The sequence below is a fragment of the Uranotaenia lowii genome, chromosome 3, assembly GCF_029784155.1.
Source record: "Uranotaenia lowii strain MFRU-FL chromosome 3, ASM2978415v1, whole genome shotgun sequence".
Lineage (NCBI taxonomy): Eukaryota > Metazoa > Arthropoda > Insecta > Diptera > Culicidae > Uranotaenia > Uranotaenia lowii.
Window position 1 is genome coordinate 18,940,618 of NC_073693.1, and position 18,302 is coordinate 18,958,919.

The window sequence follows — 18,302 nt, forward strand, 5'->3', positions numbered from 1 at the left end:
GAACTTTTTGAGACCGGGGTCAACCAGGTTCGCTTTCCGTTACAACTGTTTGATTCGATACGATAGATCAGAGCGATTCGAATTGTAGAACAGAATCAAAACTAAGGGTACCGGAAACAAGGTCACATTAGAAAGGTCTGAAATGTGAGATGAAAATCTGAAGGTTTATTGGCATCGGCTGCCCACGAAAAAAATCAAAATAACAAAAACGAAAAAAAGTGACTGAAATGACAAAAAGGACCAGAATGAAAAAAAATGACAAACCATTCCAAACTAACAGGACGTTTTGTATGTTTATTTAAAATTGTCTTCAACATTACGAATGTGTTAAATATATGTATAGTATGTTCACCTTGAGCCACTATTGTAATAGCATGAAACATGTTCCTCGATTTCAAAAATCAAAAGAGAGGGTGTTACATCGTTTAGATCAAGAACGAAAAAAAAAATATCACTTCACTATCAATTGTACAAAAATATTGTTTATAAACAGAATCCTCCAGCCGCCTTTTCCCCCCTTCGCACGTCAATCCACCTCCAGCTTTCGGAAGCTGCCCACGATCCCGCTGTCCAGATCGCCCCGGCAGGTGTCGGTCCAGAAGGCGGAACCCTTGGTGATTTCGATCTGCATCTCGTCCATGGCCATCAGCTGGGCCCGTTTGGTGCGGCACCGTTCCTTGAACTGGTCCAGCATCGCGGCCAGAGGGCCAGCGGTTCCACCGTATTCCTCCGGCAGGATGCTCTTGTCCACCTTGGACGAGAGATCGTTGATGGTGCGGTACAGCTGGAAGGAAGAAAAAATAGAAAGGAAGGAACATCGAGAAATGAGAAGAAGATACGTTGAAGAGCCTCTTTCGAATAACAAAATGGCTATGAAATACCGTAAGATGAAACGATGAGAAGATGAATAGGTTTAAAGAAAAGTGTAAAATAAATAGAATAGAAAACTTACAGGTGAGAAGAAGAAATACTAAGAAAATTTGATAGCAAGGGAATATAATAAAATGAGAACGTTGGATGATGAAAAAATTAAATGTGAAGAAAAAAAAAGGATGAGAAGTTTAGAGACGAGAAAAGGTATGGGAGAGTGGGGTATCATGGGCCACTTTTTTTCCTTGCCTCATTACTTCTTTATTATAAAAGATAAAAAGAAAAATAAATAAAGGGATAGGTCATCTACATTTTTAAGGTATCATCAAGCATTTTTGTTTATTTTTTAAATACATGAATTTCCCAAGTTGTGGCTATTTAAAAAAAAAAGTATGGTTTTTGGATTTTGACAAACTGTGTGGAAACGTGGGCCACCAAATCCAAATTGACAAGATAACGTGCAAAATTTATGAATTGAACCAAAACTGAAATTTCATAATTCATTTAGTTATTTTAAAGCAATTTCAGATGAGGAAATAGAAAAGAGAGTTGTGTATGATCGAATATTTGCTAATTCCTGGCTCGCGAACGTTTCGGCAAAATTCCTTAAATAGGTTTTTGTTCGTCTCTATCGCATTGGGAAAAATGGATAAAATATTTTTCACAACTCTTTATTTGGCATAAAAAAAATTTTGCAGATAGGAAAAACGTATTTTAAGTTCATAATGTGTATAAAAACAGAAAAATATAGGTGGCCCAAGAAACTCCATAAAATGTAGCCCACGATTCCCCACAAGCTATGATTTGCAAATTGGTTGCGTTTGTGTGTCTTATTGATGTTTCATCAAAAATTGACAACATGACAAAACTAAGATCACCCCAGATTACCCCACTCCCCCCATCTAGTATGAAATGAGAAGATGAAGAGTAAAGAAGGTGGAAAGACTTCTACGTGTTGATGAACTGATAAAAATACAAAGTGATCAACTGGCAGAAGTTGACCAAAAGCTCGGATAAGAATATTAGAAGATGATGAAGAAGTGGAGAATCGGGGAAAATAGCAAAATATCAGATGAGAAAATATAACATACGGTAAATCAGAAAATGTTGAGTTGAGAATAAAAAAACATTTTAATAGTGAAAAAGGCTGAAAATGAAAAAAAGAAAGTTTAAAAGTAGGAAAAAAGAAAACATTTTTTAATTCGCATGTTGCATACGATGAAATAAAAATGAAAAGCGAAAAACCATGATTGAAAATGTTGAGAAAGTTATGAAATTTTAAGACGGAAGAAATTTTACATAAGAAATATATGAAAAATGAAACTGAATAAAAATGATATTTTTATTACTTAGAAAATATAAAAGGGTAAGAAGATTACCAGGTATGGAAATGGTAGTATTTAAGAGGAACGTTGTAAAAACTGACAAGGTAAATCTAGACCGCTGCAAGCTTTTATGAAAATTTTCTTTTTATAAATTTTTGCATCCATCATGACTTTTTTGTTGTATGTACTATAAAGATTCCGGTTTGAGGAAGTTTTTTTTTCATGCTATTGCCATAGCGCAATCTATTAATGATAAGCTTGCTGTGACCATATCATATGTATGCAGTATAGATTTTTAAACCTTCGGTGAAATAATAGGAATGTTTCATTTTTCAACTTTGTTATACAATTTCAAAAGACAAAAGAATTGCGATAATATGCTTGATTTTGTTTGTTTTTTTTTATTATGCAAAGTTAAGTTAACTACTATGAAATGAAATTGCTGGAGGTAATAAGGTAAGATATGAAACAATTCTATTAATTCATCATATTTATTTTAATTCATATTCATTATATTTTGGGGTTTAGTGAGAGGAATGGACAAAGCATTAAACGATCGGAAGACTGATCTACAATGGATTGTGGGTTCAAGCCAGCAGGAGTATCTCGGAAAATTTAGAATCATGAGTAGGGTAGGGGAAAAGTTCATATAACGCCCCATGTGGCTAATACGCGCCACCAATGTTTTGAAGAATCTGAAACATTTTAAGCCTCCAAAATATTACCAATTTGTTTTAAATGCTGTGATTGGTCATGGCAAGTGTGAATTTTTCCTTAAAATGCCCCTATGTCGTGATAATTTCACAATTTAGGTTTTTCTTCATTTCGATCTAAATTTTGAAACACTCTTAATAAGGTGTCACCAAGCAGAGAAAAACGAATAAGACAATATTTGCTGACACAACGATAGAGGAGAATCTAAACTATGATTTTATGCTAAAAAATCATACTGAACTCGCTAAGGTATGCTTTTTATGGGTATGTTCTATCACGGCCCATGCGCTCGTTATAACGCGCCAATCGTAGTAGGCTGAAAAAAGCATTAATTTTTCAAAAAGGCCAATTTTCATTGATAATGAACAAAAAGTCTAAAACCATATTTTGAGCGTTAATTCAGCCCAAAAAATCTACTTTTCATTTTTTTTTATATTTTGATTAGTCCATTTTGATTTTCTTTTCAGTCAAAGTGTCTGTAAATATTGGTGTGTTTTCGGTCTTCGGCTACTTCCGGGGGTGTTCGGCTTCTCGGCGCGTATTGAATACACAGCGGCTCGTATTTGCAACACAGTTTTGTTCTGTGGCTTTAAATATGGTTTTTAAAAATCAAGTTTTTGAAGAAACTATAGAAATTCATAGGCATTTATAGAAAACACTTTTCTTCAACGATTACACCCATTTTTAACACAATTTGTACGTGGAATACATAGAAAATCAGCGATTCGCTTAGGTGGCGCATAATAGGGCATGTTCCTCTACTTAGGTACCTTTTCAGGATTCTTTATTTGTTTGGAACAGTTGGAAGGGAGTAATTTGAGTCAAACCTGTCCCAAGCCAGTGGTTGTGCTGCAATTATTGCTGATGAGTTAAGAATGAACAATTTGGTAATGTGCGATCGAGACTTCCCGTACTGTCACTGGTCGAAAGACCTATCAGCCACTGATGGGTTTTCATACATACATACATACATGCTTTATATAGCTTTGATATCGGGAGCTAAGCACTGGACGCCAAAATCCTTACATATTGATCAAAAACGTATGAGAAAGTGGCAGAAATGTTGTAGAAACAATCGAAGAGCTCAGAATGGCCAGCCCAGGCTGTAAAAAGCATCATTCCCAGTATAGGTTATATGACACATGATACTTATACCGTATTCGTTTTCTCCATTCGCTCAGTTTTAAGGTTTACCATACAAGAACGAACATAGCTCGTCAACAGTGTATTGCTACCTCACTTGCTCACACGCGAATCGTCCATTTCAGATCAAATCTGGGGCGTTACGGATGCAAAACTGAGAGCATAAACTACTAAAAAATGACTGTAAAATGTGCAAAACTGGTTGTGACCTGGTGCAAAACTGGGTATAAACGAAGACGATATTAGATTATTGGATATAACATAAAGTCAGTTTAGCTGCAAACACTCTACAAAACCCGAAAAAATAGTGTTTTACCTGCTTTGATTGTTCTTTTGTTTTCATTTTGTTAGAAGTGCGCGCTACCTCCATATGTGAGTGCAGTTGTACGACCATTGTTTGTTTTCGATGCACAAAAAGAGATTTATTGTCATTATTTCTTTTAGACGCCATTTAATGCTTATTTACAATCTTTCATGTTGAAGGTCATTGATTATTTTTTCTAAGTATTTTATTTGAAAATCTGATAAAATTTCAATGCATTTTGATGTGCTATTTTATAATTTCCGTTGAAAATAACAGAGTTATGTAGCTTTGAAATATGGTTATTTTTTATTTACAAAAAAATTTAACCAAATCTAACTCGAAAAATAAAAATGTTAGAAATCTGATTAAATACATGTGTTTTTAAGTCGTAAGAATTAACCATATTTTCAATTTTGGGAAAAATCTGAAGACCCCCGGCGCAAACCGTCTGATAATAAAAAAAATCCCAATTTGTAAGATGCAAGCCATCATATCCTCGAAAGATGTGCCTAGAATTAAGAAAAATAGGAATCTCTTCAAGGAAACATCAAATTTCAGATCTAGTAAGGTACACCGGGGTAAGTGTGGACGATGGCTATTAAAACAATACTGTGAACTATTGTTTGCAGAATGTTAAATTTACTTGTAATCTATCCAATAATTGTAAAAGCGATACGGTTCCGACAAAAGCGGATGTTTACGGTGGCTTTTTGTTATTTTCTATTTTTAACTACGATGTGGAGGTGATGTGCATCTTTTTCAAAGGCAAATTTATCGTAAACTAGCTGGCTCTTTGCGAAAAACTCTACTTTGAAACAATCCTTACATTCGAAACAACCAGTCAGTAAAAGAAACGACGGTTAAAAATTAAGAAAAAGGAGTTTATTTGCAAAAATCTAAAATTTTGTTTCAAAACCCTACCTGGGCTATCCCCCTTTATACTTACTTGATGTTTACACATTTTTCAATTTTTTCTCCTTCATTCAATACAGTTTAGCTTTATTTAGTATTCGGATCATGAAAAGTAAGGAAAAGTACTTGTTTTTTCTGGAACAAGTAAATATTTCCGATAAAGTCGGATCTCGTGTGTTGCAACATAAATTACACACAATAATCATTGAAAGATGCCTTATTAATATTACCATGAATTTTTTTTCCTAATTTTGGACGGTTGAATTTGTTGAAAATTTCCTGAGAAATCAAAGGGAAAATCTACCGTCCCCACTTACCCCATAAGACGGGGTAAGTGAAGACACTAGCTGCAGTCCATAACAAGTTACGTGACAATTTTTTTTCTCATCTCATCAGCATTTGTAAAAAAAACATTTTCTGCATCACATTGAACGCACTTTTATCAAAATTGATCCACTGCTGATTTTTCAATGATTTTTTAAAGTTGAACTATACTAAAAATCGTCCCTACTTACCCCGGTGTACCTTTTGTGTTTGTGTTCGTAAGAAAACTCATATAATACGTGTTTTCTATGGTTAAATATGCGTCCTATTTAAAGTGGCCATTATGCCCTTATATCCCCTTTCTTTAGTGTTGTCGAATACAACTTTTATTTTATTTTATTTTTATTATCTTTGATTTATTTTCTGCATATCTTTCATCTCATCTCAACATTCCTTCTTACCTATATTCTCAAAAGAAACTTTTATTTACAGATTATGTTTTTTTAAACTAATGTTTTATTGTTCAAATATCTTTCATCTCAATTAGCAGAAGCTGGCCAAGAATATGCGCTTTCTGAGCCAAGCTGTATAGGATAAAGACGGATTGTCTTTATCCATCGGTAAGCCAAATCAAAACAAACAATCAGCAGCAGAATCTTTTAAAAATTTGCGCTTCCTAAGCCAATTCCGTCTTTTCCACTTGAAGGCCATATCAAAACAAACAATCAGCAGCAGCAGCCTTTAAAATCTTCGTTTTTTAAAGCCAATTCGTCATTTTCCACCGAAAAGCCAAATCAAAACAAACAATCAGCAGAAGCCTTAAAAATCTGCGTTTCCTAAGCAAATTCCGTCTTTTTCCATCGCAAGGCTAAATCAAAACAATCAGCAGCAGAAGCTTTAAAAATCTGAGCTTTCTTAGACAATTTCGTCTTTTTTCACTGGAAGGTAGTATCAAAACATACATTTAGCAGCAGCTTTAGAGATCTGCGCTTCCTAGACCAATTCGTCTTTTTCCAGGGGCCAAATCAGAAACTATTTTGTTCGTATCCGTCTTTCTACCGATGGCCAAATGGGGAACAAATGTTTCGTAACAGCCAGCTTGACAATCTGCGCTCTATGTTCTTATTATACCGAACACGTTATCCGCGCTGCCAGATAAAAGTTTTACGTTTTTTAGCTAGGATAAATGTATGGCCGTTTTCGAAAGATTTCCAAAATCTTCCTAACTAATGTAAAATCTTCTATAAAGGACATGGTGTGGCTTATGTTTGCTTAATAACTCCCATTGTCGTATTTTACGATTTTTACGAATCTCAATTCAGAGATTCACTCAGAATCATCTTTCGCTCACAAGTATAGATCAATGACTGACTTTGTTTTGTTTGTTTTGCCTAGTGTTGCCAAAATTACAAATAATGTCTTAGAAATTTAATTCAGTGTTGCCGAATACAACTTTTATTTTCTTTTATTTTAATAAAATTTCATTTATTTTCTCCATAGCTTCTGTCACATCTTTACAAAATGAAGATGGTAAAAACAGTTTAATGAATGTTTTGTTGTAGAAGTGTAAAACTATGGAAAAAATACGATAAAAAGATAGTTGTGATGAGATGATAAAAACAGACTAAAACATAGTGAATTAAAAAAAAATGAATCGTTGGTATTATCAGAAAATAGACAATTATAAAAGAGTAAATGATAAAAAAGAGTAGTAGATAAAGATTGCTACTAGGACAAATGACTTAACCATGGTTTTATAATAGGGTCTTCATGTCTTAAATTCAAAAATCAAGAAAACAAGAATATAAGAAATTCAGATTATTTTAAGGTGAGAAAACAGGTAAATGATACCACGAACAAATCAGGATATTGAAATCGATGTAATCAAAATTGATGAATAGAATCTGATGTATTGGAAATAGTATAAAAATATGTAGTGAAATCATATAGTGTCATTTTTTTAAACCTTCAGTAAAGTTGGAAATTTGTAACATTAAAAAAAAATCCAATCATGGAAGTATTTGATCGTGTAAATAGGACGAGGCAAAACTAATTATGACCAAAACGTCTGTCAGGATTTTGGCTTATACTAGTTTAGAGTCATTCCCTTCATTGACTAGAATTTAAATGATAGGTGTATAGATAAAATTTTCCCAAAAATTCATAACAAACACAAAACTATTTTTTTAGATACCTACACAGTCTTTCATTCAATCTTGTTTATATGTTCAAAACTAAACAGTTTTGCATTGTACTCACGTTAATTCTCTTCTTCAACTTATCGCTCAACAGACTGACGCAAAACTCCAGCAACGTAACGGCCGAAGAAGGTAATCCGACAAACATGAAGGACCGAATGCGCAACGGGATAGCGTTCTGTATGCATTCGGCGACCTTCTTGATATCCACCAGGGACCAGAGGGCCATCAGCTTCATCGACAGTCCTCGTTCGTCGACGCAATTGATGTAGCCGGAAATCTGTGCCTCCTCATCGTCGGCCAACACTTCCTGCACCAGGAAGTGAGCCCGAGCCAGATTGGCGGAGCTAGCTCTGTTCAGATCAACGTTTCCGGCAATCGATAGAATCACTTGCTGGCCATTTTCGGTACGCTGTGGCAGTGGAAGAATGTATCCACCGTCGATGATGGCTTCCAGTTCCGGATCGTCGATGTCACAGTTCTGGAACCAGCGGGGATAACTCTGCCGGATGGAAAGATATTTCTCCAACATTTCACAGGCCAGCGGGACCGAGAACTTTTTCGTGCGAAGAAACCGCAACAGGAACAGCGGATCTGTGCGACATTTTTTAATGTTTGGATTTTTGGCGATCCATTCTCGCATCTGTGCCAACGACTGCTCCCGGATGTAGTTGTCCTCCCGAAGTTCCGATTTGGCCCGTTTCAGCAGCTTCGGTCCCAAGGTGCAATGGTACGCTTCATATTTGGCGGGATTCTTGCAATTGCTGTAGACGACGCTGTCCGGGTCCATGGTGTCTGAAATTTTTTAGAAGATAATGCTTTTATTAATTTTTTTTTAGCAAAGTACTTTAAATTTTTACAAGAAATTAGACATACGAAAGATATTAAAAATAAATTTGAATAAAATTTTTATTTTTTGATTTTTTTTTCTCCGGGGAAATAAAGTGCTTGTTTTTTTATGTATGTACTAGGCAAGCAGGTTCTCTTTAATTGGATGTCGATCAACATTTAACGTCGATTTATCTATTATATAAAATTCTCTTGTAACGGTGTTTGTAGTACTACTCCTCCGAGATGACCCAACCGTTTCAAATGAAATTATTTTTAGAATATTCTGTGGGCATGCGAATCGGTTTATATAGAATAAAAACAACAAAAAGTCGCATTAATTGTCCGTAATCATTAAATTTGTAATAAACTGAATCAAATTGAAGTCATGGCCTTCAATTTTTTCGAGATTTTCTTCACTTTGGGCGCCGGGCGGGCGGTTTGTTTTTCGTCTCTATGGTCAAGGCGTCGCAAGCAAACGTCGTAGGAGGTTAGTAACTATGGCATAGCATACTGTTTAGTGGGAATATTTGGGCGCGCATTTCTCAACCAAGCATAATTTCGATGCATGTGGTGACCACATGAAGCCTAGATGTGTTTTTTCTTCTTGATTCCTAGATCATTTGTACAGCACATATGTAGTAATGAATGACGCCCATATGTGACCCAGATTAATATTTTGCCGATCAAATCAAAACCATTCAAACGTTTTGAAAAAATGAAAACTTCAATTCGTGTTATTTCAAGAAGGAATTGTTGTCTTATTAATATTAATTTAGTACTGATACGTATGAAATAATGGTATGACTCTTTGCGGACATTTGAAAAAAGAAAAGTGGAAAGACTTGGTTTATAATCCAAAACGCTAGAAATATTTTTCAAACATGTACAAATGTGCTTCACAGAAGTTGTATCATGCGCCATTAAATTTATAGAACAACCACAAAATCCGTTGCAAATGAACAGACACATGAACTGAACAAGAGCCTGTCCTTTAAAATGGATTATACAAGATTGATGTTCATTTGAAGGCCGAATGCAAAGAAGTGCAAACGTTCAACATTTACAAAAAATGTATACATGATTTCTAAATTTATAAATGGTTGGGCCCAAATAAACAATCTGACTAAATAAACGTAACTTTTTTTTAAATCGTTCACCAAAAAACTGTTTACAGGTTCCCTGTTTGTTTACACAGAATTCAAGTACGTACTTAACATAAATGTGTGTTTTTGTTTAACATATTTTGGCTACATGCATAGATGAGACTTTAGATCCGATTTTTTGTTGACATTTTTTTTTGTAATTGATATTCCAGAAGCATAATTTTTTTGATAGCAGAAGCTGATTTTTTTTTATAAGTTTTTGTTATGACCTAAAAGTGTTGAAAATAATATTAACTCCTGTCATTTCACACGGTGAAACAAGTGGAAATGCGCCTTTAAGTCATGAAACATATTCCAATTTTTCTCTAAAATAGTCAGATAGGGTATCCCGAGTGTTAAATCTGAAGCGGATATTTAAAATTTTTAAATGTCGAGGTAAATTTACATGAAAATTTCCAAAAAAAAAGAATGAACTCATGAAATCATCGTAGTTTTGAAAGATTAGTTCTTTTTTATATATTTAATTTTTTAAAACCTGCGTTCCAATTAAATCTTAGTGAATCTTGAAAATATCACATAATCTTAAACAGAATCGCAAATCACCTACAACACTGTTTAGGAAAATTTTAAATCAGACAAAAATGGTTTAAATTGGCAGGTATGTATTTAAGGATAAAAAGAAGATAAAAATGCTTTAATTTGGTTAAATAACAAAAAATTTAAACATATATTTTCTCCTTTCAAAACCAAATTAAATTTCTTTGAGCATCAACCCAATAAATCAAGACTTCTTGATTCAGTTTGCATTGTTTGCTAAAAAAAAGGGCGAACTTTTTTTTTGGACATGATTTTGATGAAAATATGGATATAAATAACTACTGCTTCCAAATCTGAGGAAAGTGAAGCTGCTTGAAAATGGTTTGTAAAAAATCATCTCTAATGTTTTTATTTCTTCAGTTCTAAAAAATATGCCACCAAAAGCTACTTGGGAGCTAAAAGTGCTGCGCTAGGCAGAATATTGAGCAAACACTCCAGAAATTGTCCTGATATCCAAAATTCTTCTTCCATAAAGTTTCATATGTAATAAATTCCAATAAATGAGAAATTTTTGATTTCGATTTAAACCTTAAAGTGAACTCGAGCAAAGCGGAGTCAATCAACTAAATGGTATACAATAAATGAAACATAGATATAATCAACATATGTTATTTATGGAACAAGTTATAAAGAGTGTTTTTTTTTAGCATGAGGTTTGCCAAGTTAGATGGTAACGTTGAGTGCTGAAAAAATCGAATTTTCAACGGGAAGCTGATACCTGATATCATTCGGCAATATTCAAAGCATCCGAATCAAAGAAATGTAAATGAAAAGGATTCATGTAAGATGTATGTAAAATTTATTGAAGATAATTTTTGAATAATCAGTTAAAAGACCCGTAGAATTGAGTTAAAATTCCTAGATTTGATTCCGATATAATTGAGCGGGCCAATTCGAGCAAACGGAAAAGATGGATATGTTTAAAAACTAGGACATGTTCAAGAAAGCGAGACGATTAACAACTCAAGATTAGATGCTTTTTTTAAGTCAAACAGCAAAAAAAAATTGAAATAGACGCCAAGTTTAAAATGGTAAGACGAAGTTTACCGGGTCTGCTAGTGTTCTTATAAAGTTTTTCAAACTTCATAACACAAATTGTGACTTGCTGCCGACCTTTGAAGTTTTTTTTCTTATAGTTTGATTCATCCGATGCACTTTTGAATTTTCCCTGTACAACTTTTAAATAATGCATGAAACCGGCCAAGAAAATTAACGAGCATGTGCTGCAGTGGTGTTGCTCATTATGCCGTTGAGGGCAACGCCATTATACGCTTGATCGGATCTCTAAGCTGAAGATTGAAGGAGATCAATCAGATCAGAGCTTTCGTGGCACTGGAAATGAGGTCGATGAATGTTCTGCCAAATTTGTAAATTTTCTTCGGTGCATTTGAGCGTTGCTTTGTTTGATGGAAAACACTTGTAGAACACGGAATCATCAAATTGCTCATCAAAATGCATTGAAATTTTATCAGTTTTTTAAATAAAATATTGAAGGTAAACGTGGTAATTTCAACCCGAATAGTCGTAGCTAAGCTTTCAAAATGTTTTTCAATACACCGCCAGAATCACCGAAAATTTTGCAAAAAAAAGCCTTTTGTTGTTGTTGTTTTGCAACTTTCATTTGAACACATCAAAATGGGCCATTCAGACCTCTAAGAGTAATGAAAAATTTATGACTATCTGGTTATGTTAAAAATTATATGCGTTTCATTTTTTCATTTCACTCAATCATTGTTATTTCTTATTCAACATTGATCTTTTATAGAAATCTCCATGTTTATAAAACTATGTGTCCATATCAAATATTTTGATAATTATTTAGGTTGTTAATTGATAATGAATTCAAAATTTAAGATATTAGGTATACTAAATCGAAATTCTATTCTTTTTTTAAAACTCATATACACTGGATTCTTTTTGAAATGACCTTTTTTACCTCCTTTTTAAACGATTTTCTCGAAATAAGACGATTTTCGATCATGTCAAAAATAGGTGCTAGACATTTCCGCTACCTTCCAAACTATTCCAGGGTGGTCAAATGGCCCAAACGTAGCTTTTCAACAGAAACATGGACCGGAAAAGCCACATGGAGACTCTACGGAAGTTCCGGAACAACCGTAGCAGATTACAATATCCCAATCTAATCTTTGACCTTCCCGATTTCCCCCACATCACATCCGAATGGTCAACCAGGTTGGAAATGATCAACTTGCACTCTTAGTTGGCGATTTTCTGGAAATAAGCAATGATTTTTGCATGGTAATTGTGAACTTTTTTTAAACGATTTCTTTTTTTTAAACGTACACAACAATCGTTTTAAAAAAGAATCCAGCGTTCTTGCTTTTCATTTGAAATCATATTTTGATTTTAATTTTGGATTCATAATTTTCCTTCGATCCCGAAACACAAAAAACTCTTTTCAACTCAGATTTTCAATTTCTTTTTGGATCGATTCTTTGACATATAAAACAACAGTTAGATCGGTTCATGTTCGATTCGATCTTTCAAATTTTTTTTGTCGCTGAGCCGAGTTGTTTAGGTTCAAAATTTATTTACCGATTCAATGTCAAAGAGTGCCATTTGTTGGGCATTCAGTTGATTTCGATACTTAAAATTATATTGTTTTTTTTTTGGAATTTTTTGTCTGGAATTTTTAAATGTATTGAGTATCTAAATTAAAGCTTTTATGAGCATTTATTTCTCCAAAGACAGAAGGTTGAATCTTCGTGTTTTTTTTGTCCGTTTTATAAAAAAAATGTTTATTTTTTATTGTTAAAAATGGATAAGATCGATCTATACGAGATGGATCCTCAAGTTTCGATTTTTAAGGTGGATCGATTCTACGACCGTCGTTTCCTGAAAATCGAACAATCCTAGTAAGGACCCGTTCTAGGTGACCACCCAGCAGCATTTCGGCAGTTCATATTTATCCATTGTTTACAAAAAAAGATACACAGTTTTAAAAGTCATTTTTCAAACATCGTTATATTGTTTGTTGAGATCGTACTAATTGGAAATTTGAAATTATCAGAACAAAAAATTTAAAAAGGGGCGCGTTGTTACCTCACGACTCCAATCACTCACATCTCAATTACAATTTTATCGAGTTTCAATAAAAATGTATTTATTGCTCGAAATTCTGAAAGTATTGATATATCTTTTAATTTCGTAGGCTATTTCTATTGACTTTTACACACGATTTACTAAAAAAGTGCTCACAAATTTCGAGACGTCACCGTGTAATGAGTCTTAGACAGAAATGAAAATGGAATGAAATCGAATAACTATAGTAAAATGTGAGCTAGGGCTTTGATGTTGAGGACATTTTTAAACGCATCTTTAGCCGCAGTCCGTGGCGTAGAGGATAGCCTTCAAGTCTTCTAAGCCAGCGGGTATGAGATCGAATCCCGGTCACGGCATACATAGTACACTTTCTGTGGGTTGGTGGTTTTAGCATTTGTAAGATGCTATCCATCATATCCTCGAAAGATGTACGCTTAGAGTTAAGAAAAAGAAATTTCTTCGAGGAAACACCAAGTTTCATTGAGATCCTGTATGTGTTTGTGTTCGTTAAAAAAAACTACTTGTGTGATCCTAAAATTTCAAGGCATATTCTTAGTTGAAACTATCTAGGTTTTATTATTTATTTAATTATGTTTTCTGTCAAAATCGGGCTCACAGTTGGAAATTTATCTAGGAATTTAGAATTGAAATTTATTTTAAGGTAATCACAAGAAAAAAAACAAATTGATTCCCTTTATTCATATGTTTTTAATATTTTTAATTAAATCATGTTTCACCCACAGGTAACAGAAAAAATATTGAATTTTTTTTGCCTTTCTGTGTTATAAAAGTCCGTTTTCAATTTGTTACTTTATGAAGAAAAAATAAAAAATTAAATTTTTTAACCCTCTAAAACCCGCTTTTAGACGGGGTTTACTACAATCGGCATTAAACCCAATCCCTATTTTAATGTTATTGTCAAAAGCTACATCTTAGAAACTTTAGCATGAGAAACATAGGAAATGGACCAACTTTTTGAAAAATTATAATTTTGGTTGCGTCAATCTTTAGTCCATGCGTTTTTGGATCTAAAATGACTATTGATAATTAGGTTTTAACTTTCCACCATTCTGGTTTTTCTTTAGAAAAAAAAAAGATCCTGTTCTGTGTTTGATAGAAAAAAAAAGAAATATAAAACACCTCGAAAGGCTAGGTTTGGAAAAAAACGACAAAAAATTGACAAATATGTTTATTGTTTGCAACCGAAAAATTATTGAAATGATGTTGTGAATTTTTGTAGAAAAAAAATGTAAAAATTGTTTCCTAAACGGTAAAGTTATTTGTTTTACAATGTAAAAGTGTTAAAAGAAAGATAAGATAATTAGACTGCCAGTAAAATTACTATGCTTCTGAAGTGCCAATTGTAAAATTGACCACCCGAATGGAAAACTGTAATTTGTTTGGGAAACATTTGAGTTCTTTTTTTTTATTTTAATCTTGTATTTTTATCGTTCAAGAGATTTTAATGTGCTATTCCATTTTTGTTTTAGAGTTTTGTTGTAGGAATAAAAAATCTGTATTATTCTTTTAAATTTATCGAATCCATTAATTCATAGGCAAAATTTTGATTACTTTCCTTCATTTTGCAATTCGATTTTGAATATTGTTCAAGAAAATTAATATCAATTTATGGTATTATTTTAGATTTTCTATCCTTATCAGATTTTTTTCTTGATTTCTGTCTAGTTTTTAAATTTGAAAAATTTAATCCACATTTTGAATTTAAAATGCTAAATCCAGTGGTTTTTTAAATTTTATTTTAGAAAATAATTTAAATTTTTTTTCTGATTTTTTAACCAAATTCTGTTAGCCTGTCACTAAGATTTTTTTCAAAAGCAATGTTATGTTCGGCTAAAAATTCCATCAGGATTTACCTCTCGATTTTGTTTAGGCGATCAGCAGTTTTGATTTGAATCTCTCATTTTTTCATTGCCAACTCTATCATATTGCATTCACATTTTTAATACAGTTGTGAAGTGTGATCCAAATTTACTTTTTTTTTTTAATTTTATGCTCATGTTTGTATTCTGCAGATGAAGTTGAATCTTCGAGCACCGTTGAGGTCAATTTGATCCAAAACGTAAAGCTTGTTCAATTTAGAATTTGAACAAACTTTTGCTCATATTGTGGCGCTCCTGGTTTACGGATTTGGAAGTTCTTGGCACCCACGTGTCGGGGATTTTGTCGGAAACTGCGTGGTAAGATTTCGAAGACGATTAAGAAGAATTCCAATCTGTTGGACCCTGATTTGGCCAGAAAATCCGGTGCTGCTCATAGTACCGTGAGCAGAATTCGACTCCGGGAAGGCATCAAGTCTTATCGAGCTATAAAACAGCCAAATCGGACCATAAAACAGAAAAATCCGTGCTCGGAAGCTATACGACCAGGTGCTGACCAAGTTCGACGGATGTCTTCTGATGGACGATGAAACCTATGTCAAGGCTGACTTCGGGCAACTCCCAAGTCAAAAATTTTACTTGGCAACGGCTCGGGGGTGCATTCTAGCCAAATTTAAATTTTTTTGCCGACAAATTTGCAAGAAAGTTTATGATTTGGCAGAGCATTTGCAGCTGTGGCAAAACAAAAACGAAAGTTTTCGTTACGAATAAGACAATGTCGTCGGATTTATACCAAAAAGAGTGTCTCGAAAAATGAATTTCCCGTTCATTCGATCCCACGACCATCCGGTGATGTTTTGAACAAATTTGGCAAGCTGTCACTACAGGAAAAACGTTCACGAATGATATGCAGAGAACGGGGTCCTGCCCCCAGTTCCGCCTTATTGAGAAATACTGAGCAATCATGAGGAGGAGACTCAAGGGAAAAGGAAAGGTTGTCAAAGACCAAGGAATATTTAAATAAGGTAGTGTCGAGAGCCATTCCGATTAAGCATGTCACAAAAACAAATATATTAAAAATTTATGTTGTAAGGCGTCTTTTTCACTATTTTAAGGAATGTTTTGGTCGATTTAAGATTGCATTATTAATTTTTAATTTTATTAATGAATGCAATGTCATCTTAACGGAAAAAACGCGCAAAAATGAAGAAAAATTTTGCTTTTAAAAGGTCTACCTGGTAGTTATTGAGTGTTCAACTGATTTTCATGATTTGTATTCTACCGGTTTACCATATTCAATTCCTATGTAGAACAATTTACAACAATAAATTATTGTTAACTCGATTTATTAAAATGCCGATAAATGATTCAGGTTTTATATACAAAATTTTGTTTTGATTACTGTATTGTAATAAGGATCTTAAACTGCACTGACTTGAACATTTTAATGGAAAACTTTGAACTAAGTTTTGCAAATTTGAGTAGGGAAAATCCACCATTTTTTAAAACTTCGATGATCTATTTTTCATAAAAACTACTCGAGAATCCAAATTTTTTGTATCGATCTTGAAGTGACTTCTAGAACAACAAGTTTTAAAAGTGGAAATTTCCAGCAATTTGATGTAGAGAATTTGTTGGAACCTTCTTAATCAGTAGCCGACTACAGGTAATTTACTGAAACATATAGACCTATGTAGTTGCGAGACACGAACGTGTGTTTTTAAGATTAATTTGAGGCCAAACAACGGGTTTTCCAATGAAATCTGGGCAACCGGGCTGGGCGGACTTTTCCCAAATTTTATAGTAAATATCTGGGCAATCTGGCCATCTTAATCTAATGTCATCAAATTTGATCAACAAACATTACATAAATTTGAACAGATATTTTGCGAACGGCATGAGAAGGTAAAGTTTGTATCGGCGAAAATGGCTCTGGTGGGAAAGGATTTATGGTATTAAGATTAAGTATAGTTATAATCGAATTTCGTAAACGCGTACATTTCCGTTCTAGAGTGTCAACATAACACAATTGAATGTTTGACGTTGATTTATTATAAAGTTGTTTACTCCGGCACGTTCTAAAATTGTAATGGGTACTTAAACTTCCAGATTTTTTCGGCTAAAAATAGACGCATTTGGTGTAACTATCCTTTCAGCACTCAAGAAGCAACAAGCATTCCGTGATCAATTAATTGACACCCGGCTGTTGCTAACATTCAAAGCAAACCAAAGTTCAAAGTAAACTTACTTACTAAGAGTAGCACGCAGGTAAACCACATCAGCTTCTAAACAACCGCCCTCGTTTCGATCGTTCCCCGGAAAATAGTTCAGCTCACATGAGCATCATAAACAATTGTCGGTTGTTTACGATAGAACCTACATTCGATCTAATCAGTTCTGGATGTGAACCAGTCGATATATTTATTTAAACTGAAACGTTCTTCGATCCAATCTAATGTTTATTGGATCGATGATCTTTCTACTTAATACGATATTCAATCACGACAAGACACGAGTGACAGTTTTCGTCAACTTTACTTTGAAATTCGCAACTGCCTGGCAAAACAAAGATTGTTACCCTCCGGTGGATTTTCAGTCAACATTTCAACTTTGGTACCTAATCAATTATTGAATAAGGATACCTTTAAACCGAAGTAGGTTCTGTTTGATTTTTAAAACCAAAAATTCGATAAAAAAGTCTTACAATTTTAAAATCTTACTCTAGAGTGAATCAACACTGATTCGTTAGTCATTGTCAAATTGACTAACCACATTCCTAGACAGGTCTTACTCCGGACGCATGAAAAACAATCAATAACAACACATCAAAGCGTCTAGCAGCGATTCGCACGTGTCTCGTTTCCCGCAAAACAATCATACTTTGGAAGTAAAAATCTAAATAAAAAAAAAGTATTCCAAGACATTTTACAGCCTCTCTTTCCTTCGCTAAACTACCAACTATTATTCTCTCTTAAATCGTTCGGACTCACACTTTATTGTCAATTCGTCTCACGCCCTACGCCAAGACGAGGCGCGCCATTAAGATATTAAAATTAGCAAGTCGTTCGGATTTTAGTGCCCATTTCGCGCCATCGTTGTTTCTCCAACTGTTTGCGTACCGACTTTTCGGCAGCTATTCA

At 33.9% G+C, this 18,302-nt stretch overlaps 1 protein-coding gene across 1 annotated transcript in view; it reads right to left on the reverse strand.

Moving 5' to 3' along the window:
• Window positions 1–266: 266 nt before the first annotated feature.
• The window catches only part of LOC129757273 (clavesin-1-like), a 35,349-nt gene continuing 17,313 nt past the window's right edge, over window positions 267–18,302 (reverse strand). Inside the window, exons 2-3 of the mRNA XM_055754436.1 lie at window positions 7,792–8,525; window positions 267–784 (exon numbers count right to left, since the gene is read on the reverse strand). Coding sequence (XP_055610411.1) covers window positions 527–784; window positions 7,792–8,520 — 987 coding nt within the window. The 5' untranslated portion in view covers window positions 8,521–8,525 and the 3' untranslated portion in view covers window positions 267–526. The remainder of the gene's footprint in view (window positions 785–7,791; window positions 8,526–18,302) is intronic.